Here is a 27,508-nt window from a genome sequence, read left to right as displayed (position 1 = left end):
TGGACCAAATCCTGACTGATAGCAGTCCATTCTGACACAATCAATGCTTGCATTTTGCCAGAATTTGTTGGTTTTTGTTTGTCCACCCGTCTCTTGATGATTGACCACAAGTTCTCAATGGGATTAAGATCTGGGGAGTTTCCAGGCCATGGACCCAAAATCTCTATGTTTTGTTCCCTGAACCATTTAGTTATCACCGCTTTATGGCAAGATGCTCCATCATGCTGGAAAATGCATTGTTGATCGCCAAACTTCTCTTGGACGGTTGGGAGAAGTTGCACTTGGAGGACATTCTGGTACCATTCTTTATTCATGGCTGTGTTTTTAGGCAAGACTGTGAGAGCGCCGATTCCCTTGGCTGAGATGCAACCCCACACATGAATGGTTTCAGGATGCTTTACAGTTGGCATGAGACAAGACTGGTGGTAGCGCTCACCTCGTCTTCTCCGAATAAGCTGTTATCCAGATGTCTCAAACAATCGTTAAGGGGATTCATCAGAGAAAATGACTTTACCCCAGTCCACTCCCTGTACCTTTTGCAGAATATCAGTCTGTCCCTGATGTTTTTATTCTGGAGAGAAGTGGCTTCTTAGCTGCCCTCCTTGAGACCAGGCCTTGCCCTAAGAATCTCCGCCTCACAGTGCGTGCAGATGCACTCACACCTGCCTGCTGCCATTCCTGAGCAAGCTCTGCACTGTTGGTAGCCCGATCCTGCAGCTGAAACACTTTTAAGAGACGGTCCTGGCGCTTGCTGGTCTTTCTTGGGCGCCCTGGAGCCTTTTTGGCAACAATGGAACCTCTCTCCTTGAAGTTCTTGATGATGCGATAGATTGTTGACTGAGGTGCAATCTTTCTAGCTGCAATATTCTTCCCTGTTAGGCCATTTTTGTGCAGTGCAATGATGACTGCACATGTTTTTTAAAAATAACCATGGTTAACAGAAGAGAAACAATGATGCCAAGCACCAGCCCCCTTTTAAAGTGTCCAGTGGTGTCATTCTTACTTAATCATGACAAATTGATCTCCAGCCCTGTCCTCATCAACACCCACACCTGTGGTAATGGAGCAATCACTAAAACTATGCTAGCAGGTCCTTTAAAGAACAACTCCCGCGGGACCCCCCCAAAAAAAAAAAACACAGACACACACAGACACCACTCGATTCGCCCGCCGTCCGCCTCTCCGTCGCCGCCGTCCGCCATCCAGCGATGTCTCCGACTTCCTGGTCCAGGGGATGGAAAAGGCTGCCAGTGCGCTTGCGCACCAGCAGCCTTTTCATTGGCTGGAGCACATCACATGGCTTCCAGCAAGCTCAGCCAATCAGGGCTGAGCAAGCTGGAAGCCATGTGATGCGCTCCAGCCAATGAAAAGGCTGCTGGTGCGCATGTCCGAAAGTGGGGGAAGGGGGCCAGGCCGGGTATTTAACCACATTACAAAGTTATATAACTTTGTAATGTGTGTTAAATGAGCAAAAAAAAAAATTTTTGTGGGAGTTGTCCTTTAAGGCAGGGCTGCAATGATGTTGAAATGTGTTTTGGGGGATAAAGTTCATTTTCTAGGCAAATATTGACTTTGCAAGTAATTGCTATTAAGCTGACCACTCTTTATAACATTCTGGAGTATATGCAAATTGCCATTTTAAATACTTAAGCAGTAGACATAAAAATTTATATTTGTATCATTCTCAAAACTTTTGGCCATGACTGTAAACAAACCTCCAGCACACTAGAGTTTGTCTGAACGCTCTGCATTTGTTTACCAGTGGCTGAAGAGGTTGGATGCATCCCTAGGGGAGTCCTGAAAACCATGGATACAGTCTATGGCTGTATCCATGTTTTTCAGACAGCCTTAAGAGTACCTTCACACCTACCGACTCGCAGCGTTAATAACGCTGCAAGTCGGCTAGGTCCTGGCAGATCACTGTCAGTACATACACGCAGCGGTCTGAACGACCGCTGCGTGTATGTAAATCTGCCGGCTGCTTAACCCCTTCTGATGCCAGCCGCCTCCCGCTTAGCTCTGTATACATTACCTCCTCGCTCCACGGGGTCCCGGCGTCCTGCTCTCGCGCCCGGCCAATCAGTGTTTTGCCCTGCCGCAGCCACTGATTGGCCGGGCGGGAGAGCAGGACGCCGGGACCCCGTGGAGCGAGGAGGTAATGTATACAGAGCTGAGCGGGAGGCGGCCGGCCGGCATCAGAATAGGTTAAGCAGCCGGCAGATTTACATACACGCAGCGGTCGTTCAGACCGCTGCGTGTATGTACTGACAGTGATCTGCCAGGACCTAGCCGACTTGCAGCGTTATTAACGCTGCGAGTCGGTAGGTGTGAAGACACCCTAAAGGGGTTATCCAGCGTTACAAAGACATGGCCACTTTTCCCCCTACTGTTGTCTCCAGTTCAGGTGCAGTTTGCAATCAAGGTCCATTTACTTCAATGGAACTGAGTTTCAAAACCCCACCCAAACTGGAGACAACAGTAGGGGGAAAGTGGCCATGTTTTTGTAGCGCTGGGTAACCCCTTTAACGTGATTATCCAGTGCTACAAAAACATGGCCACTTTCCTCCAGAGGCAGCGGCCATGTTTTTGTAGCGCTGGGTAACCCTTTAACGTGATTATCCAGTGATTCAAAAACATGGCCACTTTCCTCCAGAGGCAGCCCCTCTCTTGTCTCCAGCTTGGGTGGGGTTTTGCTGTTCAGTTCCACTGAAGTAAATAGAGCTTAGTTGCAAACCGCACCTGAACTGGAGACAACAGTAGGGGGAAAAGTGGCCATGTTTTTGTAGCGCTGGATAACCCCTTTAATTGCAAACTGCACCTGAACTGGAAACAAGAGTCAGATTATCTCTGAAAGAAATTGGCCATGTTTTTGTAGCACTGAATAACCCCTTTAAGGCTGTATACAACTGTAGCAACCCCTCAAATATGATATGTTATCATTAAAGTTATACAGTCACCCACCACCCCTCTTCGAGTATAGAGATGGTTGAACATCGGAAAATCTTAGGTTCAATCAAATTCGAACATTTTCAAACGTTTAGCATTTGATTCCTGATGCCTTCCCAGTCCGTGTGGAAGGAGGAGACAGCCCGAGTACCGCCTGGAATTCGGGGATACAGCCTAGGTAATAGGCTGTATCCCAGAATTCCAGGCGGTACTCAGACTGTCTCCTCCTTCCCCACGGACCGGGAAGGCATCAGGAATCAAATGCTGCATGTTCGAGTTCAACTGAACCTAAGATTCCCCGATGTTCGATCATCTCTATTCGGGTAGGTGCAGTTTCCTAATGCTGCAAGTGCTGGGCAGAGGAGACTCATTGACAGTGGACAATGTCACCAAGGCAGGGCTTCTCTGTCTATTTTTTTTTTTTTTTTACTAAAAGAAGGACCAGGACAACTTATTTAGAAATGTACAGCAGGCCCAGTAGTGATTCCTGCCAAAATGGCACCTACCCTGTGGGAGCCAACAGTATAATTTTAGTGTGTGTGTATATATATATATATATATATATATATATATATATATATATATATATATATATATATATATATATATATATATATATATTATATTTTATGATCTCCTTATGTTCCTGAAATATGTGGATTTATACAAATATGATCTTGCTAAGCTCACCACCCAGGAAGAGCCAGGTAGCTGGAATTCCAGGCCTGAAGCATGCAAGGTAATTAAGCCAGACCAGAAGTGATTAACCCACACATGTAGTTTATGGCAATACAGTATTGCCTAGACACACCTACCCACACAACCACCACTAGCTGGAAACCGCTTCTGGAGACTAGAGTACCTCAAATGGCATGGCCTACACTTTGTATAGACCTGAATGCCATAGAAAACTTATGAGATCAGCTTAGACGCCATATGGAGACTCATCCCTCAATGACCCGAGAGCCACCCTTTAAGAAGAGCGGGATGCCATGCCTCAGCAGCCAGTGACTTGTGAACAGTATGAGATGTCATTGTCAAGTGAAATTGATGCTTATGCACATAAGTTATTAAGACACTGACTTTTTTTGTTGCGGCATACCCAACACTGTTGCTGGCTTTTGTTTCAATAAATTGTTTGAGATGAGAAAAATCACCATTGCATGCCTCTCCTTAAAATGGGTAGGCTGGAGAAGTAAAATATAAACCTGTCAGAAAGTTATAAATAATTGTAAATTACTTTGTTGAAAATTTTCAAATCTTCTAGTACTTATCAGCTGCTGTATGTTCTTCAGGAAGTAATGTATTCTTTCCAGTCTGCTCTCTGCTGCCACCTCTGACCATGACAAGAACTGTCCAAAGCAGGAGACCGACAGTGTCACAGACAGACCTCTGTCAGCCTGGAGTAAACATGCTTTTTTTTTTTTTTTCTTCCCGAAGATGCCGGATCACATAGCATTGCCAAAAGGTATGTATGCAATATTGCTGTGATTTTGTATTTGGAAACTGGCAGCACAGATATATGCAAATCTGTGCTGTCTGTTTCCCTTTAAGGCTAGGTTCACACTGCATTTTTTGTGTCCATCAGTTTTCCCATTTACTTCCATTAGAAAAAGAAACACATTTATACACAAAAACATGGGCATTTTAACCCTTTTTATAATGGGAATAAATGGAAAAACAGATGCACAAGTACATCAATTTTCTGCAAAAAATTAAAAAATGAAAAGCTGACACAAAAACTCAATGTGAACCCAGCCTATCCTCTTTGTTTGCCTGAAAAACCTCAATCATTCATTTATAAAACTTTGCCAATACATTTCAAATTTTCAATCCTTTCATTAAACCAATTACTTTTACTTCAATACACAGCATGTACCAAACTATCCATATTGGAAATGGTTTTTACCCGCAGGAGACTGTTGGTTGAATTTTAGAACTGGTATTCCAGCACAGATGCCACATAGAACCCTATGGTGGCAAATAGAATTCCAGACAGCTACTGGGACATTACATGACAGCAGAGTCCAGCACCAGGGCAAGTCCCGCGGGGTGATTATGTCGACGCTTTAACTGTACACTCACTAAATCAGAAATGCTTACAGTTAAAGGGGTATTCCCCCCAAAATTATTTTTGCATAAATACCCGGAGCTTTCCAATATCAATTTATTATGGATTCTGCACAGTTTTGCTGTTATCTAGGTGCATTCACCCCCACCAAACGCAGAGAATCATATCTCAGTCCAACCCGACACGTTCCCTGCTCCTGGCCCTCACCCTCCATGTTGGCATCACGTGTCCTCCATCTCTTCAATGGGCCGGGTTAGCGATTCTAAACCCAGTCCACTGAAGCGATGGACGACCGCTGCAGCTGATCACGGTCTGCCTCTCATCTCACCCCACTGTGTACCACCTCCCCATGCCCTGGAGCTCACCAGTTCTATGTATCCCCCCCACCCGAAGCGTAGCCACAGTCTTGTAATATTGTAAGGGCCCTATTACACAAACCAATATTTAGTAGGAAAAGAGCACCAATATAGAAGAGAATGGAGGTCTGCCGACCATTGCTGTGTGTAATAGGAGCCAAGAATGGCTGATAATCATTTTGTGTAGTAGAACCCTTATTGACAGGACTAAAGAGGCTGTTTACAGAGGTTTGTTTTATTGCCTAGTTAGGCTGTTGTGAGCTGTGCTTTACAATTGTCTGCATGAGCTTTGACAGACAGCAGTCCTTGCCAGAGCAGCTACACGTCATACCCCCCTTTTATTTTTTTATTATGCATTAAGGGCAATTTGTAAAATGATCCAAGTTATGCTCAAAGTTGTGATTTCATAATTGTGGAAAAAAGCAAAACAAAACCAAGTATAGATTCATTTTATACATACATTTAAAAACAGATAGACCAGCCAGGACTGTACAAAATATAGGATTAAAAGTGTATGTACAGAATATAAATGAAATAAAAACCCTTGTGTCTTTAGTTAAAGGCACACAGCACTTCACTAAGTGACAACACTCCTCCATTACTGGAAAGTATATAAGGGAAGTTCATTGAGTTTTGTTATCTTCAGTAAGAAAATATGCTGTCCAGCACATCACCACCACTCAGCATGTGATATTTCTTTCCTGCCAGCCAAATGATACCAGATTACTTACATTTTTTGTTACCAATGCTGTTAGTCTTGTTTATATAGAGAAAACCGGCAAAAGATGCATTCCACAGCATAATTAACTTCTTCCTTCTTGTCAGTGCTCAGCAACAGATGGAGCTGTGTAAGTCTTGAACCTCTCATGTGCCTTCTGTTGACTGAGAAGACGTAGGGACATTGTATCCAGTCCTTCATAGAGCCCTGGCTTCTGGGACACCTCTACTGTGTAATCGTTGGCCTAGTGAGCAAAAGGACATTCAAAGTATAAGTCAGTACTGCATTGCATGTAACCAAGATGTGTACCCTGTAAGAGGGTTTAATGCAAACAGTGTAGGAAAGTTTGTCGAAACACTAATTCCCAACAGATTCTTTGCATTAGTCAACAGGTCATAGATAACAGGATGTCAATATCCAAGAGTTTTACTTAACCCTTTAAGGGCACATTGGATTTTGGCCTTAAAGGCATACTCCAGGCTGGGGTTATGTATGGCCGAGGAAGGGGTGGATATGAGGCCACCGGTCATTTACCTCCCCGGTTCCAGCACCAGGTCCCGGATCATGACGCCCCGTTCTCCTATCCCGCTGCCTGGTCTAAGCTGCGGCTTGAGACGTGACAGCTCAAGGCAGCTCAGCCATTCAGCGGCTGAGGCGGGACCCTGCTACGACCACTGAATAGCTGAGCTGCCTTGAAATATCACGTCTCAAGCCGCAGCTCAGACCAGGGACCTGGCGCTGGAACTGGGGATGTAAGTGACCGGCAGCCTCTATATCCACCCCTTCCTTAGCCATCCAAGAAAAAAAAAAAACAGCCCGGAGTACCTCTTTAGGGACAGAGCCAATTTTCATTTTTGCTTTTTCACTTTTCCCTCCTCACCTTCTAAGAGAGATAGCACTTTGAGACATATAATATATCTAGCCAAGGACCTCAAATGGTCTCAATTTTTTTTCATAGCCTTTCACTTTGAACAAACCCCCTTCTCTAAGCAAATAGCTAATTCTTCTTACTAAGCCCAATATACATTTTAAAAGCTCTGCTGGAATCACAACCCCATAAACGTTAAGCCAGCACCTACCACCAACAGCTCTCCAACTCTACACAGCTTCACATTAATTGTAATATGTGTGTATGGTCTAAACCGCACAGAGGACATTTAGAGTCGCAGTGAAGCCCTATCCTGTGTTAGAACCTGGTCATTCTATACACCCGGTGTAACAGTAACAATTGAGAGGTTCTACTGGTCGCAGATACTGCTAGTTTGAGCGTTAACGTTAATATATCGGATCATTGCTCATCAATTATCGGGCCCACATCTCCTTCCCACTCCTTAACCACCAAGGGTCTATGTGCGAGACATGAGTCCAACAGCTCTGTATGAATAAATGAAATCAGACCCTTACAATCTAGTGCTGTAAGTAGTGTCAAGCAGCGAGTGTGACCTACATCTCCACTGCATGCCACAGCTCTAGGTATCTAAAGAAAAATATGTGGCAACTCAAAGTCAGATTAAAGTTGAGCAAAGGTTTTGAAAGTCCCTCCACTTTACAACTGTGTAAGAATTCTCAAGCACTCCCACTCCCAAGCACTCCCCTGGGATGTGATTTCCAACAAATAAAACCGAATTCTACCCTCAGCTGCAAACTTAAAAAGTTATCCTGCGGGAGCCATGTTCCACCCCTTCCTCTAAAGCTGCTGAAACTGTGCAGCCAAATATTACAAATATGGGTTAGGGACTGCAAGCCCTCCGCAATCTTTTCCCCAGTGCAGTGTATCTATCCTAATCCTGGGTTAGCACCCATCCCATATTAAAATCACAAAATAAAGACTGAATTTGTTTAAAATGTACTGAAGGTACCCAAACTGAAGCATTGTGCAATATATGTATAGCAACTGTGACATCAAAAATCATACCTATAAATACCTATTTATGCCTGGGTCAAGTACCGAAACTGGGTAACAATGGGGATACCTATACCTCCCTCCAAAGCCTGAAGAGAAACAGATTGGCTGGTCTCCCTGAGATCAGCAAACGACAACACTGCCAGCTGCTTGTGAAAGCGCTCAAAGCAGGGAAGTCCTAGGTGCATTGCCCCCTGGGAAACAAATATGCAAAAGAAGAGCCCGTGGAGCCTCATCAAAGAGTCTCGAAACACAGGACTAGCCAGATATCCCTCCGGGAAGGACCCAGCCAAGGGGTGGCTCCTGTAAGGAAACCACCAAAACCAACACATTAAGTGGAACTATAAGTCAATGTAATGACAAGGGAAAAACCATGGCCAGGTAATATGGTGGTTTTCCTACAGGAGCCACACTTTGCTGATCCTTTCCGGAGGGATATCTGGCTAGTCCTGTGTTTCGAGACTCTTTGATGAGGCTCCACGGGCTCTTCTTTTGCATATTCATCCCTCCAAAGTCTGGCTAGGCAACAAATCTAAAAAGGCATAAGCGCTGATTTATCCCAATTGATTAATAGGCCAGGGTACCTTCCGTAGGCAGAGATAGGAATCATGACAGGTGACAGGGAGCAATTTACATTATCTAAAGACATTAGCATGCATCGGTGTATAACACTACGCAATCTTCCATGCCACTGTGCCTGAAACCCTCTATCTCCTCTGAGGCCAAACAGGCTAATGGCTCAATAGCTAACGTGAATAAGAGGGAGAGGGGACACCTCTGTCTGGTTACCCTCATAAGGGGAAATGACCTGGACAGTAAGCCATTTACCCTGTGTTTCACTGAACGATCTGTATACAGCAATTTTATCCAAGAGATGCCGAATGCCCGACAGCATGCACCAGAGGTATTCCCATTCAGCACTGTCAAAAGCTTTTAAGTATTCCACAGCCCCCTCTAACGGCGCCTGGAGAATAAAGAAGTACAACGGTCTAATATTGTCTGCCGTAGACTTCCCAGGCATGAAACCTGTCTGGTCACCATATGCCAGACCAGAGATAACCAAAATGAGGCTGTTGGCCAGTGCCTTAGCTAGAATCTTCACATCTACATCTGAGGTTAGTTGGGGGAAAGATCAGAAGCAACATGAGAACATATTACTGTACTGAAAGAGTAGTAGATGCTTGGAACAAACTTTTAGCAGATGTGGTAGGTAAATTCACAACAGAACATAAACATGCTGGAATGAACATATATCTATCCAGATAAGAAGGGAAATACTAAAAGGGCAGACTAGATGGGCCAAGTGGTCTTTTTCTGCTGACAATCTCTGCAAACAACCCCATAGGGGCAAAAACAGTAGGAAAACGGATTTTCAACTTATTTTGTTATAAGAATTGAAAATACTGATGTGCACTAACCAGTTGTAGGGACGCCAACATGTATCTGCAAACTTCATAAGGTTGTCTGTGTGCCATCAGACTTGCAAAAGATCTCCACTCTCCCACCTTACTGAACTGTGATACAAGGCGATCTCCATAATCATGAATATCAAATGCTCCACGTTCTTCCTGCAAGGAAAGACAACGTTATTTTAATTCTAAAGTTGGGTTCACACTACCTTTTTGCAATCTGTTTTTTTTATCCTTTTTTTTGCAAAAAAAGATGAAAAAAAATTGATGCAGTTGATTTCCATTATAAAAAATAAATAAATCACAAAAATGAGGTAGACTACGTTTGTGTACGTTAAAAAAAACCCCATTTTTTAAATCATGGAAGTCAATGGAAAAACGGATGCACACAATTGCATCAGTTTTTTGCCTAACCAGCCTAAGGGCCATTTCACACTGAGTAAAAGCGGTGAAATTCCGCCTACCTCAGTGTCATACAGTCTATTTATGGGTGGGCTTGTGTGCCTCCACTCTTCTTTATCAGAAAGGCATAGAAAGAGAAGGTGCACAAGCCCTCCCATAGATAGACTGACATTAAGGCAGACAGAATTCCGCAGCGGAAAGTTCCATCACTTTTGCTCTGAGTAAACTGGCCCTAATACATTTGACTACCTTTTTGGTGTAATATGACTCAAGTTTTTGAAAGTCAGAATTTTAAGGGGGGAGGGAGTTGCCCGGTTTTAATGGTGGAGGATACTCCCAAAGCAATCACTTTTTATCCCCAGGGCAAATTTGCATGTTAAAGATAATCTCCAATTCATTAAAACCTTTGTAAACTTAGAATAATTAATTAAACAGAAAGCAAATTAAAGCATGTCTCCCCTTTTCCCAGAAGAGGTGTTCAGCAGGGATCACATTAATGCCTGTACAGGCAATTTTAAACTTTGAAAAGTCTTGTGCCCCAAGTTACCGGAAGCATCTCCGCTTCTAGCGCCACCAGCAGAAGTACACATTGTGGTGTCATTCATGCACCCTCTGCTACAGCAGGGAAGGAAGAGAAAACGTAGAATGCTGCATGAACCAAGACATTCAGGGAATATGGTAAGTATACTACCTACAGGAGGCTGCTAGCTGCTGGGTATACCACCTACAGAGGGATGATGGCCTGGCTACTAGGAATACCTGGTATACTACCTACAGGGGGGCACTGGCTACTGGAAATACTACCTAGTGTCTAAGATGTCTGTCACATTCTGGAGATTCAGTCATGTCTGAAAAAAAAAAATTGCCTAGGCCAGATGAAGATAAGAAAAGTGAACGTCCGATCAGAGAAAATAGCATTGTAATTACTTTATGTAACCATACTGTAATCTGTTATATGGTCTATCTGGTCTGTAGTAGTTAGAAAAGCAATCATGGTGTAGCAATAATATTTAGGCATTACGACATGCAAGCAATGGTCTTTCTGTGTACAGGGTAATAACTGATAAATTTAGTACTGCATAGAAGACATAAGGTAACAATCAACAAACCACACTACAAATTACATATTCCTCCTTAGCTAAAAATACTCCCCAGAGAAATACCATTCACAGTGCAACCCCTGGTGTCCAGAGTAAGAAACAGGAAGACATTCTCTGCTTTCAATTCTAAGTTGTTAGAGACAAAAAAAAAAAAAAAAAAACAAATAAACTGAAGTTAGTTGTTGTAAAGACAGATCATCCTTCAGGTATTACCTGCTCTTGAAGCTGTGGTCCCATTTTATCCTCCCATTCTCTCACACGCAGAGAGAGTACCGTTTCTTGTGCATACTTCTGGGAATTTGCAATAAATAACTCCTAAAAGTGTAATAAAAATCAGTAACATATTTAAAGAATCATTTCCAAATTAGAAGGATACAGCAAACAATCCCTTTATTAAATTCTCCTTCACTAGAAGACTGTGCCCATATCAGTAAACACTGGAAAAAGTCTACATGTCAGCTAAGGAAATAGTGGGAAGGGTTGCTGTACTGTATGTGGCCACATTAAGGAAATTATTATCTCAGTACAAGCACTAAGCCTACAAGTAGTATAATTTAGCATATATATAATACATATATACATACACACACTCTCAATATATCATTGCCCATCAGTTTACAGCAGTTAAAGAAGCAGTTCACAAAAACATTTTTATTCCCTGCAGCGCACTGGTGCATATACTCACCACAGGTGATCGGTGTCCCACAGCGCGGCTTTGTTCCGGTACTGCAGCACAGTTCAAATCCTCACGTGACCTGCTGCTCTGACCACTCTTCTGTTTCCTGTTATTGAAGTCACACTCTCCCATAGAGAATACATTTGAAAGCGTGACTTCCGGCCTTCAATCACAGGAGCAGGTCACGTGAGCGCATGCCGGCACCGTGGGACCAGAAAGAAGCCGCGTCATGGGACACAGAGTATATGTGCCAGCGCACTGTGTGTGTGTGTGTGTGTGTTATTCTTTTGTGAACTGCTACCTTAACTTATATTGCACCTACCACATTTCTTCTCACAAGCTCCTCGTATGTCAGTAGCTCATGGGAATCCAGTGGATCTGTAAATGACAGAAATACAGGTAATTTTTTAGCTTTACATTATCAGACAAGAAAAGCAAGTGATGAGATAACTCATTAACACATAGTGGCTAAAACATGTCAAATAGTTTAGATATATTTTTTTCCAACTAAAATGATCAACAGTACACTTCAGAAAGAAATGTAAACAAATATGTTTGATGTCTACTAGATTTATATGTATTCCTCCTATAAGTCTCAGTTTGGAAAGAACACACTGTATGTATAAGTGGTACACTGTATGTATCCAAAAGAGCATCATGTCCTTCAATGGCTGTAGTGCTAAATTCTGACTGACTGCTAGTGAAAGAAATTATACTGGCAAGCCCAATTTAAAGGGGTGTTACAGAGACTAAAAACCTATCTGCTATCCACAGGATTCTCTGAACTGGGACCGGACACTCCCAGCTGAAAGAAGCAGCAGGTTGGCATGCACACCTTCCATTATCTATGGAGCTGCTGGACATGGCTGAGGTGTCCTCGGACAATTCCAGCTGTTCCACAACGAATTAATGGTGTGTGTGCCCCAACCCAGTGCTCCATTTAGCCAGGGTACTCAGGTCCCCGTTTGAGACTGTAGGGGGTCCTAGTGGTCAGTCCCCACCTTTCAATCAGACACTTATTCCCTTAGTCACTGTAAGGGCCCTTTCACTTTACCAACAATCACATGATAATATTAGCTAGCAAGAACATGATTATGCATTACCCGCACAAAGTGGCTCCTCACGCAGACAAGCTGGAATGCTCTGGCCTAAATCTTCATGGTCTGAGAGTTCTGCCAACAAATATTACAAAGAGAACATTATTTATCTGTTTGCATGAAATCTTTAATAATACCATATGTATTTCACACTTTGTTCTGTTAGAAACGGTTTGTAAAATATCTTGTGGGTCCACATACTGTATATAGAATAAATACACTATATGGTGATTCTCAGCAACATCCTACGGTTACACAAAGGCAGATTTACTATGGATTTTACCCATATTCATGATGTGAAGTCCTGAGACATTTTTCCCAACAGAATGAGTGTGCTGCAGATTTGAAAATGTTTTCACATGTGGATGGCATTTTCAAAAGCCATTCACTTGTATTGTACTGTAATCTGCTGCAGATGGAATTTTGATAATTTAGCAGAACCACAACAGGAGTGCACCTGTAACATGGGTTAAAGGGCTTCTAACTTCATTACTATTAAAAAAGCACGTCTTTATTGATATAAACTTGAATCTTAATAAACCATGAGTAGCATGGTTACAGTGGTTACTAGCATGGTTACAGTGTGTTTATTTGAACTCCTCTGCTTTGGCCCAAACATCTTGTTGTGCCTGCAGCCATAAGCCTTCCCTAGATTACAGCAATCCTATGAACTAATGCAGGGGTAGGGAACCTTTTCCATCTCGAGTGCCAGTCAGGCATTAATAAAATTATTCGAGGGCCGCATACTGTGCGCGGCAGTTAGTAGCACAGCACCCGGGGCAAGGCAAAGTATTGTTCCCCCAGTGCCCCTGCTATTGTAGTTAAACCCCCCCCAGTCTTGTCCCTGGTAGCCTAGTTAACCCCTCCCAGTCATGTCCCTGGTAGCCTAGTTAACCCCTCCCAGTCATGTCCCTGGTAGCCTAGTTAACCCCCCCCCAGTCATGTCCCTGGTAGCCTAGTTAACAAACCCCCCCCCCCCCCCAAAAGCAGCTCCTCTTCTATCTCCTCTAGTCTCTGCCTGTCTTCTCCTGCAGGCGGTGCGCGGTAAAATGAAGTCATCGCATGCGGCCCGCAGGAGAAGGAAACAGTGTGCCGCTATGGTGGGGAAGGGGACGGCACTCACAGCATCCTCCTGTGTCTGGCAGTTGTCACAGACACAGGAAGATGCTGTGTATGCCGGCTCCTGCCCCATCAGAGAGGCGCACATCACAGGGAAGCCGCTGGCTGCATCAGGAAGTCTCAGGGGCCGGATGCGGCCCGCGTGCCGGAGGTTCCCTACCGCTGAACTAATGCAATATACATTACACACAGACCTGCACCATCGTCATGATCCAGATAATCAGCATCACGTATTTCATCCACGTGATCAACTGGGTCGTCTTCGGCAAGCAATTCTGACACCTTTGCAAATTGTGGTCCCTACAGAATGAGAAAGGATAACCCACCCACACATTTCAACATGCATTCTTTTAAAGCAGGGCATAAACAGAAAATTACCAAGTGTGAAGTGTGAAACCACCCTTAGGCTATGTTCCCACACAGCATTTTTGCTCAAATTTTGCAACCAAAACCAGGAGTTAATACAGTTCAAAATACCGAGCATGGAGTGAATAAAAGTAATCAGTTACAATGGTTTCATTACAAAGCCAATTCCTCTAACCCTGCAGTAAAACAAACACAAAAACTACTACACCGATTTTCTCCCAATAGTTAGAATATACTTACCATTCTTTTCTGGAGCTGCCTCTGTGCAGCAAGACGTTCTTTGGCATGCTTCCAATACAATACTTCCATGTCTGCAAAACACACGACCACAATACGTTTAGGTTACACAAATAACCATTTTACTGGCAAATGAACACCACAAAAATGAAATTAGCTGCATTTTAATGGGTTACGGTTATAATGGATTTTCACCTTCTAAAAAGTCTTAAAAGGGAAACTATAAACAGGTTAGACGAATCTAACTTGCTACAGCCTGATAAACAGGCTGTAGCAATAGAGTGCTGATCAAATGGATCAATACAATACTGTAGTATTACTTTGATTCCCTCATGAGCAATCAAGTAGATACACGAAACTAGTCATCTCAGGACTTAAAGGAGGAGAAAAACATTACAGTGAAAGGTGACCCCAAGAGACAGACAATAAATTAGGCTCACAGCTAATCCTCATCTGTTGAATGACCTTATCCAAGGTCATGAAGCATGCTTAGAAATGTTTCCCAGAGAAAGATACAGTGAACATCTCCAGACCCTTTTCTATGTCAATGGGGCTTTCTGTAAAGCATATCAATAAATGCTCAGGCAAGATGGCAGTATACCTGGCAGCTACCAAGCCAGTTTTAATTTTAGATGGCTTTGATAGAAGAGGCCTATTGATCTGCGTCAAACTTGTGAAGACAAATAATGTAAACATACCTGCAAAGGTTGGACCTTTCCTTCTAGACTTTACCACTTCTGCACCATCCCAGGCTGTAACAAAAAAAATAATGCTGACATTAAGAGATTAAACATGCCTGGAATAAACATATCAATCCTAACATAAGGTAGCACTGCGTGGAAAACAGCAACACAAGGTACACAAGAGGAAACTGGAATTCGTATTTTGCAACTGATATTTAGGGTAGAATTATACTCACATGATGTGGAGAACCATTTCATGAAGTCTTGTAGCTTGCAGGGTAATCTCCTTTTACGTTTGCTATTGGATAAATCATCTACCACCCCTCGAGGAAGTGTATAGTGCTTGCCTTACATAAACAGAAGACAACAGATCAGACAACACCAAAACACAACAAAGTAAGCAGGGAAGATTAAAGGTTTTACCTTTTTTAAAGGGCTTTTCTTCAGAAGACTCAAAAGGGTCTAAACTACGCCATGGATCCAAATGATTCTATAAAATAAAGTAGCAAGTTACTAGTCATACATACTGTTTTTGTTTTTTTTCCCTTTGAGATTTACAATATCATAACTTTTGTGCACTAGGTGTTACAGATTTACATATATCATGAATATATACATGCATAATTTCTGCCAAATTTCTCCACTACCACAAAAAACACCACATGAATATGTGTGACACTTAACCTGTTTCATTTAGTTATCTTTAGTCTACCGAACACTTGGCCTACTTACGGAGTGGTGATATCTTCTGTTAATCTGAACGTTTTCGGTCTCCATGTATAGGGAGACATAATACGCACTACCACCATTGGATCCAACGTCTCCAGATCTTGATATCCATGGAGACCTGAATTTCCGGATTAAAGAGGATCTCGACGCTGATCCGACAGCAAGCCGTTGAGACAGTTACCCTAAGAGCCCTATTACACGGGACGATTATCGTTTGAAAAATCATTAGATCGTTCGGATTTGAACGATAATTGTTTAGTGTAATAGCAGACAACGATTAAACAGCGTTTAAACAACGTTTGACAGAATTTGGACCTATTCTTATCGTTGATCATTTGCAAATAGTTTGCATGTAATAAGACGTTCGGCCATTCGCAGTAGCGACAACAAAACGACCGCAAGAACGATCATAAGTAACGATCATCATTCCGTGTAATTGGGTGAACGATTTCAGGTCGTTCACTATAGAGGTCTTTGAGATCTTTTATCGTTAATCTTAGAAAAATTGCTTTGTATAATAGTACCCTAAGTCAGATCTGAAATAGGTTTCTACAGAGATCCAGAAATATTCTATTAGAAAGACCTGGATTATTAAGCCACCTTCCCCAGATCGTTTTAAAGGGGGAACCATCAGCAGGTTAGACAAATCTAACCTGGTGTTAGCCCCCTATATCGCCAAGGACGCTGCGGATGAAGGTTATGTGTTTTACCTTCCTCCTCTGCGCCAGTTGGTGAGGGTAGACGCCGCTCCAGAGCACTGCCACTGCCGTACACGCCCTCTATTGATTATCATTAGATGGGGGAGACCAGATGACGCAGCAGGACTCCTAATGGTGCGTCGTAGCAGAGTTCGCCCCAATTAACAGCACGGGACCGGTGTTACCGGCGCTATAGAGGGCTATAAGCAGGTTAGATTAATCTGAGCTGCTGATAATTCCCCTTTAAAAAATGTTTTCAACATTTCCATTAAATATACATGGCTCTTTTCAGTTGGATGGTGTTGTTCATTTTATTCATAAATTACAATGCAGGTGGTTGTACCCAGTGTGCGGCAATTACCTTTCTAGCTCATTATAGCATTCAATGAACTGTGCATTAGGAAGGTTCAGTATGCCTAATAGACATTTTTTGGGAATAGTGACAGTGTGCTCTTTGTATAATATGTAGGATTTCTTTTTAAAAAGTCTGGTTCCCTACATTCCAACACTGTGTGCAATAAATGCATATCCAGTTTCCCACATCGTGAGCATGCACAGGTGTCTAATAAGCTAATTATAGGCATGAGAGAAGCTGTTTTGTATACCCCATGTATAAAATAAAGTTGCGATACAGCGATGTGCTTCTTGTAAAGATACCTTTGGAGTTAACCCAAGTACCTCAAATCATTGGTCATCTGAGATGTCACCTAAGTCTCTTGCCTATTTCCAATGGGCATCTAAAAGGATAATGGGACAAGTGCTCACCAAGCAGCTGTATATATAGTTGCAAGATCAAGCCCTTAGTTACATCTGCCACCTTAATGTTCTCTAACGCAGAATGAGACTGTACAGAGATGGGTGCTAATTTTACTTGTGGTTGATATGCGTGATGTAGTATCAAAAATTGATAAAAACACACCCCTGTGTTAAGGCATAATCTGATTGAAAGTCTGCAAAGGATGTGAACCCACTGTAATCACACAGCTGAGATAGCAACATTATCTGCAGTCAGTGAGGGACACTGGAGACACCATATCAAGACACTGAGGGAGCGCAATGCGGTAAGCATCACATGTTTATTATGTTTTCCAACAGGGCAGCAATATACAAAAAAATAAAAAAAATTTAAAGCTGGATAACCCCCTCAATAAATGCTGCATGGCCACCACTCAAATTACATTACAACCACTTACTATTATCATTGTATTACAAAGTAAAAAAAAGTAAACAATAGTACCTTGTCATGTGTCACTGGTGTTTCCTTCCCTGCTCTTTGTCGCAGTACATATCCTCGTTCCTCTGTCTGGATCTGTAAGTGCAGTTCTGTTATATTTTACTGCATTTTATTTGTTAACATTTTAATTAGTTTAATTAGTTTATGTATTTTAGGCATATTATTCACCAGTTAGAAAACAAGTAGTTACCTTTCCCAGTGCCCCCAGAATCGCAGTGCCAGAAGGTCCGGGACCCCTGCCGGAAGCCATTCCCCTTCCTGCCCAGTTGTGATGACGTCATGATTTAATGGAAACGCCCAACCCAGCTGATTGACAAATCAGTGACTGGAGCCGCATCCCGTCACAGTCACTGACTGGGCTGTCAACCAGGTTGTGACATCGGCAACAGAGGAGATCCTGGAGCCTGGCGGGGGTCCCAGGGATAGTCAGAAGGCGGATCGCTGGCACGGGGAGAGGCAAGTTAGTCCATTTGTTGTTTTCCCTCCCGTGCCCTGCCATTTGCAAAACCCCTCCTGAGGCCGGACTTCTCCTTTAAGGTTGTCTCACAAACATTATTTATTCATGCAGTTGAATAATGTATGACTGCTGGGTGGTCAGACCACGGAGCCCCACTGATCAAAAGAACAGAGGTCCTATGTCACCTGTTTAAATATAGAGTTGGTCACTGCCACTGTTCACCTTACCTCTATGATTGACAGTGACAAAGTACAGTAATATTAGATATATCACTTATACTGAGAATAGGTGATTTTTTTTCTCAGGATAACACCCTGTCCAGTGTTTAAAATACCAGAAACCAATTTTGCACACAATTGTTTAATAGCCCTAAATTTACCAAAATTATGTTTGCACTTTGTGACAGTTTTGATAAAAAGTGAGCGAATCCTTTGCAACCATCTGGATTCTGCAGTTTTACTATTCTAAGACACAAGCAGAGAATTTTGTTTGTCTATAAATGCAGCTTGGATAACAATCAGGCCACATTCGTTATTAGCAATGAATGCAGAAATACAGGTTATTCCATATGGCTTATTTATTACAACTGTAAATATTAGAATTTCTCTTTAGTCTTTCTTCCCATGAAACCCCCTGTCCAGACCGTCTGGCAGGAGAATCCTGCAAAATTTTATTTTAGAAAGTCTCCATGTCCCACAATTCCATGACTCCCGTACAGTGCTCATAGCCAAGCCGAATAGGGACCCTCAATTAGTACAATTATATCGACCCATCTCACTGCTCAATCACGACAAGAAAATTCTTACCAAAATAATAGCCAGCCGTTTACAACCAGTTCTTCCTTCTTGACTGACTCACAAATAGGGCTCATGCATAATAGGCATTAGTCTGGTGATTGCGGTAACCATTCTCTCTCCTCTGTCTAGCTCTGTATCCTCCCTCCCTACCTTCAATATATCCGGTCACACTAGGGCTGGGCGATATTGGCCTAAATCAATATCGCGGTTTATCGCACATGCAGCCGCGGTAACGATAAATTAAACGATAATTATGACACGCCCCTTTTAAAAGCCTTTTGAAAACCCCATTTTCTGATGGTAATACAAACGTGGATTTATTCCATATAACCATGTCCAGCAAACTTCACAAGTAATACACAATGTTTTGGCGTCTCCTACACCATTTTCAAGTGCCACTTAAAAATGGCATAGGAGATGCCGGAACGTCGTATATTACTTGTGAAGTTTGCTGCACATTGTTATATGGAATAAATCCACGTTTTGTATTACCATCAGAGTGCTGCAGAGTTTTACTTGATCCAAGGTCTGGGATTTGTGTGCTGCCTTTACTGTTTGCGATGGATGGATGGATATAGATAGATAGATCGATCTCTATCTCCTATCTATTTACCTATATCTTTCTATCTAATATCTACCCCCGGTCACACTGTCACATGCTGCCCTGCCCCCCCTGTCCCACACATACAGTGTCTGCAGGGGTCAGGTATGGGGTTGGCACCTCCATGCTCCCCCGGGCACCGCACTCTCTCGCACAGGAATCCTGTAGCACATATATTTGCCAGCAGCGTCCCGGACTGAGCGTCACACATGGCTGCTTCCAGCACTGACAAAAGATAACGGGCGCCGAGGATTCCTGCGCGGGACAGAGTGCGGTGATCGGAGGATCAGCTGTCCAGCCCCCACCTCTCCACCCGGCACCCCTCTCTCCCTGCACCAGAATGCCCGGCGCCCCGCGTGCTTGCAAAAGGTAGAAATGTGAGGGTGATGCTAACTCGAGCGTCACATGACGCACGCCCCTCCCCCCCCCCACAAGACAGCAGAATAGTTGGCCAGGCAGCGTAGGAGCAGTGACGCGAGGGAGATTAACTGAATGGAGCAGAGCATGCGGCCGTTGGGTGAGGGGAGGAAAAATACCGCAGATACCGTCCTGGCCGAGTTGAGGTCGGTTAACCGACGCCAGTGACTGTATCGGTATTTTTGCGGTATACCGCCCAGCCCTAGGTCACACAGTTTCTGATTTGAACTGATAGCAGCTTGCTGGGACCTGTAGTTCTACAAAAAGTTCTGTGACCTGATATATCGTGTAGAACTACAGATCCCAGTAAGCTGCTATCCATCCACATCACAATTTATCAGGTCACAGAGTTTCTGTAGAACTACAGGTCCCAGCAAGCAGCACTCAGCAGGAAGCAATGCATGATGGGAAATGTAGTTTCCTGGCCAGCACCATCTTGCATGTATATATTGGCTTTTAGAAAAACCTTTTCTCAGGAACGGCAGCAGCTAAAAAGACGGGAGACGGCTCAAAATACTTTGGGGGACTTGGTGAGAAAGACCAACTAGGTTTGGGAGCATTTCATTTTTTTAGCTCTTGGGGGGGGGAATACCCCTTTAATCTCCTTAATCTCAGAAATTACAATCTGGCAGCCCTTTTATGTATAGTTAGGGACTGGACCTACGGCCCCTCTCCTGCAATACCTCACATTACAGACTACATAGTTACTACTTATCGGGTTTGTATTCTCTACTCTCTGTCCTAAACACGTGTCTCTGTTGCTCCCCTATCTGTGAAATCCCCACTTTAAGTATGGGAAACCGGCAAGAGTCTTCTTTATTTGGCAGTCCCATCATAATATAACCTAAATCCTAGACATACCACCCCCCCCCCCCCCCCATTAACCTCTATCTTGTCCTTTTCTGATGCACCCATCTACTTTACTTATGTGCCTTTAACCGCTGAATGGGCCATTTTTGGCAACATAGATTATTCCACCCACCCCTATGTGAAAGGATCGAAAAGGCTTTTCTTGTTATATCAGCAGCTGCTAGGAAGTCAACAGACCTATCCCCGTGTCTCTTTTCGCAGAAATTAACTTTTCTGAATGAATTGGGTAGAAGCCACCCTGTATAAAGTATCCAAGGTTAAAACTTCTTGCTTTAAGATTCTTTCATCCAAATTATGCCCACTAGAATCCAGCAGAAACTGCAGAATGCGTTCCAGTGCAGCACTTGTTATTTTGAACAGTTGATTTCCTCTAGGAGCCCCACCACCACCACCACCCACCCACTTACTTTGGTTGTTACTGGTTCATGTTTGCCTTTGCAAGTGTGGCAGAGAAACTAACACTGAGGACTACCTTCAAAAATTTAGTTCTCCATATCTCGCACAATGTCTGAGAACATGTCTTTCTCACTGTGCGGTTTATGTTTAGTAATTATGATCTGTAGAACTATACTCTTAGTTGATGTACCTATTCTTTTGTAATGTTTGCCATGCTCCCCCGCTATCTACCCCATACCTTCCATGTGTTTTCATGTTGGAAAACTTAACCATTCGGTAGAATTTTTCCTTACTGCTCCCCATTTTACATTTTTTTCCTTTTATGTATATATTTTGGTCCATTCTAGGTCTCCCAAAATTCATAAGATCTCTAGGAGAAATTCAAAATTTCTAAATTTAGTAATTTTCCACTTTATAGATCCATAGGAAAGCCATTTACAGAGGAAAACAGTAGTTAATATTTGTCACTGGTAGAGCTGATCTGGGTCTATCGAGACCAAGCAGTTACATCAGAATGGGGGCACATCTGGAAATCACAGCAATTTACGCAAAGTGTGCACTTGAGACTTAATAAACCACAATCTTCTCAGGGTCATGGATTGTAGGAACATACCAGTCATTAAATAAAATCTTTTCTATTCAAAAGATTTTTATCAGTGGGAGTTCAGTGCTGAGACCCCCACGATCAGTAGAAAAAGCAGGGTGCAACACGCAACAGCACTTAGCCACCATTAAGCATTTCTGTCCAGGCAGCCTGATAGACTTCTAAAGGAAAATTACATCCACGCACTTTATTGTTCTGATGCAAAAGCACCAATATTCACAGACATGTAATCTACAGATCAACGATTTGGTGCCATCAGGCTTTTTGTAAGCAAAAACTATAAATATCACACAGAATACTACAAAAAGCAGTTACCTGCTGTCGCTCAATGTGTTCAATATGTTCCATTTCTACATTTTCTGCTTCATGGTGTTCTTCCAGAGGAATAAATCCACCATCATTCCCTTTATTGAAAGAAAAAGCATAACCAATAGAATGTAAGTGTCTTTGTTATGCGTAGGGTAGATAATAAAAGAATGGCTTTTATTCAAACACCTCAATTTCTATGCTCTAACCTCTCATCATATAATTCACCTAATGAATGCGTACAAGGACAAGGGTCCTTTTAGGCAGTGTAACAATATTCTTATTGCAAAAATGGGAATGGAACCTGAATGAGAACCCGAGTATGCAGGCGTTCCTACTTTCTGAAGGGTTTCTCCCATCCAGGGCTAGACTAAAAAAAGCAGCCCTGGCATACAAATGCCACCAGCCTATTTACAAAAGCACCCCACACCCCCCAAGTGATTGTGTTGCTCTGCAGAAAATTGTATTATTTGGTCACTTTCCTCCCCATTACCTTTTATACATGGAAACCACACAAAAATATATAAATAAATAAAAGTGAAATATAAAAAGACCTAATCATTCCGGCAGAGACCGGTATTTGCTACCATTATAACAAATACTACCACCATACACCATCAGAACATATAGCGATCAGATACCAGGTCTATACAGCACTACCCAGACATTCACAGACAGAACACATGGAACAGCAGCCAATAATTCTGGAGCATCTTAGACCTTTGTATTGTGTTGTTTCCTTAAAGGAGAAGTCTGGCGAAATTTTTTATTAAAGTATTGTATTGTCCCCCAAACGTTATACAAATCACCAATATACACTTATTACTGTAAATGCACATAAAGTGTTTTTCCCTGCACTACTTCATCAAGGCTTCACTTCCTGGATAACATGGTGATGTCACAACCCGACTCCCAGAGCTGTGCGGGCTGTGGCTGCTGGAGAGGATGATGGCAGGGGGACACTGAAGGACACAGTGCACTGGATGGACACTGAGCATTCCCCTGCCATCATCCTCGGGTCGTGACATCACCATTTTATCCAGAAAGTGAAGCCTTGATGTAGTAGTAAGTGCAGGGAAAAAAGCATTTCCTGTAATAAGTGTATATTGGGGATTTGTATAAATAAAAGGGGGAAATACAAAAATTTTCGCTGGACTTCTCCTTTAATTACTCCTAGAAATCTATGAATAATTTGATGACTGGAAGTTACCATACCCCTTGACACTATCACACTGTGTAGGGACACAGCCTATTAGCCAGAGGATTGGTTACAATCAGATATCAGTTAGGACTGGGATACGTACATGACTTTTTGTAATGCTACTGAAAAATTATTGTATCTTCACGTAGGCAAAGCCTTATACATTTTCACAGGGGAAAATAAAAAATATACAGTTGCTTCAGCATTTAGCTGATCATTACAGACACAGGCCTTTCAGTTACGAACACAGCACAAAGCTGTATATTGTTAGTTTAAACCAAATCTTTCAGAGTAAGCGGATGTCCTAAACTGAGCAACCTTTAGCTACGAAAGCCTACATGTTTTAGGTAACCAGATAATTCTGTGCACCTTAACAATTGGCCTATACTAGAGGCTCCTGGTATGCTACAAACCCAAACAGCTTGGTCACATAAGATGCGCCTTCCATCCGACACCCAATAAGGATGGGAGGGAGAACAAGGAGGTGTTCCAGAAGCCTTCTTGCAGTAGACTATAATGTATTAGGAAGGGATCATATAGTGAAAGGGACCTGATCAGTTCCCTTCAAAGACTGACTCACCATCATCAGAGAAGTTCAACACCTGCACGGGTTCATTACAATCAGCCTCCATATTTTCATTTCTATCATTTTCTATGTTCTGCACACCTGTAGAAGATAAATATGTATTAATACATCTAATCACTGGATTTAAAATGATGCATGCTGCTGTAATGCTTCCCTTTAATAGCATAGTACAAAGTGTAAGACTGAGTAGCAGACACTGCAAAATGACATTAGCAAATACAGATATGGATTTCTTGCATCTTTTTACACATATTTATAGTTTCCCCTGATAGTCTGGCGTTGGGACCACCAATGAGACATAAAAGCTTTTGTACCTGGTTGAAGACTGGCATCCTCCATTCGCTGGATATTTTGTACAAATTGTGTTGGGGACATTATAGCTAATTCTAACATGAAGGCACCACATGCATGAGGGGTGCAGGTGTTCATGCGAAAATCCTTCCTGCTGGCCAAGATTTCTCCTTTTCGGCTGAAATAAATAAAAATCAAGTCAAAACAAGAATTCTTACCGCACACAAGTAGTTTGTGTGGCACTTTGGAAGTCTAAGGGTGTATGCACACGGAGTAATTCTGTCGGGAAAACTCAGAAACTCAGAGTGCAGAATTGGCCACTTGCCTCTGTGCACTCCCGTTTTCCTCTCCGCTGGCTCCATAGGCTCCATTATGTGCTTGGGCGGATTCCGTCAATCACCCAAAGAATTGACATGGCAATTCTTGGGGCAGACAGCAAAATCCACCGGAACATATAATTACACATGTGATTCAAGCCTAAAAGTATCTGCACGTGTAGCAGTCCTGTACAACTAGAGATTTTCGGACACATGACTTCAACATGCATAAGGTATGGTTTCAATGTGTTTCATCTGCAGAAGCCATACATCCAAAAACCAAATTTTGCAAGAGTACCCCCGCTATTTCAGATTGAACAAAACAAACAAACAACCTGTACAGCACTAACCTGCATAATGGGTTGTTTTTCTTTTCCACTTCCTCAGGAGGAACAAGTGCCATTGGTGTAAGGGGAACAATGTTCACCAACTTTTAAAAATGAAAATTATATAAATGACATCAAACAAAAGGTAATAGGCAAAAAGATAAAGGGTAAAAAAGCGAAAATAAAATGTTAAAGTGTCACTGTCGTTATAACTTGCAAAATCGAAATCAACCGTAGATGTGATAAAAATTATTATTTTTGTTATCATTCTGTACAATAAAGCTGAACTTAACAGAAATCCAGGTCCAATCTCCTGAAGGCAGCTTATTAGTCTTGTGAGTGGGCTGATGACCGGGACTTCCTGTGCTTGGTTTCTCTTTCAACCAGCACAAGACTAAAGCTGTCTTCACGAGACTGGACCTGGATTTCAAGTATAGGTTTGTTTTAACCCCTTCCCCTGACATACATTCTGGGCCTTAATGCCCTTTATTTTTTTCTTAATTTTTCCATGGTCTTTCAAGTGGTATAACCTTTTTATTTTTCCCTTGACATAGTCATAGGCCTTTTTTTTTGCAGGACAAGTTTATTGGTACCATTTTAAAATATGTATGACGTTTTAATTTTTTGTACCTTTTTTTTTTTGTGGGGGGATGTCGGTGTGAACAAACATAGTGGAATTTTTTTTTTTATTGCATTCACTGGGTATAATAAATTATAAAATAATGTTATTGTTTAAATTGTAACGGATGCAGCGATGCCTAATGTGTATTTTGTTTTAGTTTTCTATATAGAGGGGAAGAACAAGGTATTGTTTATTGTATTTGGGGGGGGGGGGTGCGATTTATTATTTTATTAATTTTACAATGATCATTAGATCACTGATGCCTGAGCTGGCATGAAATGTCAGGTCTCAAGACCAGTCTCAGACCAGGATGCGGGCAGGGGACATCAGCCTTCGAGTTGGAGCCAAGGAGGTAAGGGGTGTTCATTGCTTTTATCCACTCCCTCCCCCGTCATAGTAAAAAAGGTCTCCCACGTGAAGTACCAGTTTAGGGTATGGGGCAAAAAAACAAACACAATCCACATAGTTTAAGGGTAGCTACCCACATACCGGATCCACAGCGGATTCCACGCTGTGGTTTGCAGCGAAATCCGCTGCAGATCCAGGTATAGTGAAGTTCTATGGGGTCCCATAGCCGCAGCAGATATGGGACCCAGCCCCCCCACCGCCCCGGCCACAGGCATACATTACCTGCTTGGCGACGAGGCTGTGTGAAGCTCCCGGCTCCCCTCGCTCCTCATCAGCCAATCAGTGCTGCTGTGCACCGATCGGCTGATGAGGCGCAACAGGAGCTTCAGACAGCAGTGGCGCCAAGCAGGTAATGTATGCTTCACGCCGGAGGCAGCCCCGGAGCATACATCACCTGCTCCTGCTTTCTTCGGGGCCTCCTAGCATCTCCCAGCAGTAAGCCAATCAGTGCACTGCGGCGGGGCAGCGCACTGATTGGCTGACCACCGGGAGATGCTGGGAGGCCCCGAAGCAAGCAGGAGCCTGGAGCAAGTGATGTATGCTCCAGGCCGGGGCTGCGGGGGTTAAAGGGGCCGGGTTACATATCCGCAGTGGAGTGAAAATTCCGCTGCAGATACGTAACCCCTATAGACCTTCACACTACCAGGATCCGTAGCTGATTTTGCTGCAAACGCGCAGCGTGAAAACCGCTGTGGATCGGGTACGTGTGAAGGTACCCTAAGGCTTTAAAAATGAAAGGAAGCATGGTACAAGACTAAAATATATTTTTTTTAATTCAATAGTAACCTACATTTGGATTTTGGTCTTTTTTCATATCTACGTTCGTTTTCTTGGGATCACTTATATCATCTAGGCTGAGAAACTGCAAGAGAAAGAAAATAATTATGGGTCTGAGAAGACAGGACACATTCTGCTAGACCTTACCATACTAAACATAAAAGTGGTATTAAGATTTCTTATTTATAATTACATCTCCTACCTCCTCCTCATCATTGTTGTTTGGAAAGTTGGCATCTTTGTCCACCCCATCTTCTCCAACAGACGCTGGCTGCTGGTCCCTCCTAAGCATTAAAAAAAAAAAAAAAAATAAATTGTTATACTTTTATGTAAAAATAAAAGCCTAAAATACAGACTAGATCCTTCTGCGACATCATATCAGTTTGCTTGCAATATATCATCAAAATTAATTTGTCATATTTAAAAGTTTAACGTAAGAGAAAACAAGGCGTGTTTTTTTTTATGTACTGATTTATTCTACAATTTCTAAAACTTCTGTGGGGTGGCCATATTGGTGCTACACACACTTCCTGCATAGTCTGTTTAAACTGTGCAGCAGAAAGTGTGCTTTATGGCAGCCACACTGAATGGAAGCTACATACTATTTTGCTGTCAATTACTACTCATTAATCCCAAAGTGAAGACTGATACATACTTCTTGTTGGATATAAAATCCAGGGCTTGATACACCAAGGAGTAAAGATATTCCACCTGTATAAAGGAAAAGGGATCAGTTAAAACACTTAAGCTGTCACCCAAGAATAGAAAGCAGAGCAATGAGCATGGAA

At 42.6% G+C, this 27,508-nt stretch overlaps 1 protein-coding gene across 3 annotated transcripts in view; it reads right to left on the bottom strand.

Moving 5' to 3' along the window:
- Positions 1 to 5,806: 5,806 nt before the first annotated feature.
- Positions 5,807 to 27,508, bottom strand: part of NCAPH2 (non-SMC condensin II complex subunit H2) — a 29,099-nt gene continuing 7,397 nt past the window's right edge. For all 3 annotated transcript variants that reach the window (XM_069956291.1, XM_069956289.1, XM_069956290.1), the window contains exons 4-21: positions 27,376 to 27,431; positions 26,923 to 27,004; positions 26,734 to 26,805; positions 24,938 to 25,017; positions 24,294 to 24,448; positions 23,974 to 24,060; positions 22,202 to 22,290; positions 17,748 to 17,819; positions 15,507 to 15,573; positions 15,320 to 15,430; positions 15,099 to 15,152; positions 14,404 to 14,474; positions 13,992 to 14,097; positions 12,685 to 12,753; positions 11,904 to 11,959; positions 11,119 to 11,220; positions 9,413 to 9,562; positions 5,807 to 6,335 (exon numbers count right to left, since the gene is read on the bottom strand). In XM_069956291.1, coding sequence (XP_069812392.1) covers positions 6,195 to 6,335; positions 9,413 to 9,562; positions 11,119 to 11,220; positions 11,904 to 11,959; positions 12,685 to 12,753; positions 13,992 to 14,097; positions 14,404 to 14,474; positions 15,099 to 15,152; positions 15,320 to 15,430; positions 15,507 to 15,573; positions 17,748 to 17,819; positions 22,202 to 22,290; positions 23,974 to 24,060; positions 24,294 to 24,448; positions 24,938 to 25,017; positions 26,734 to 26,805; positions 26,923 to 27,004; positions 27,376 to 27,431 — 1,620 coding nt within the window. In that variant the 3' untranslated portion in view covers positions 5,807 to 6,194. The remainder of the gene's footprint in view (positions 6,336 to 9,412; positions 9,563 to 11,118; positions 11,221 to 11,903; positions 11,960 to 12,684; positions 12,754 to 13,991; positions 14,098 to 14,403; positions 14,475 to 15,098; positions 15,153 to 15,319; positions 15,431 to 15,506; positions 15,574 to 17,747; positions 17,820 to 22,201; positions 22,291 to 23,973; positions 24,061 to 24,293; positions 24,449 to 24,937; positions 25,018 to 26,733; positions 26,806 to 26,922; positions 27,005 to 27,375; positions 27,432 to 27,508) is intronic.

Source organism: Dendropsophus ebraccatus, chromosome 1 (genome assembly GCF_027789765.1).
Source record: "Dendropsophus ebraccatus isolate aDenEbr1 chromosome 1, aDenEbr1.pat, whole genome shotgun sequence".
NCBI lineage: Eukaryota > Metazoa > Chordata > Amphibia > Anura > Hylidae > Dendropsophus > Dendropsophus ebraccatus.
Note: the sequence above shows the minus strand (reverse complement) of the source record. Positions and strands in the feature narration are given on the sequence as shown.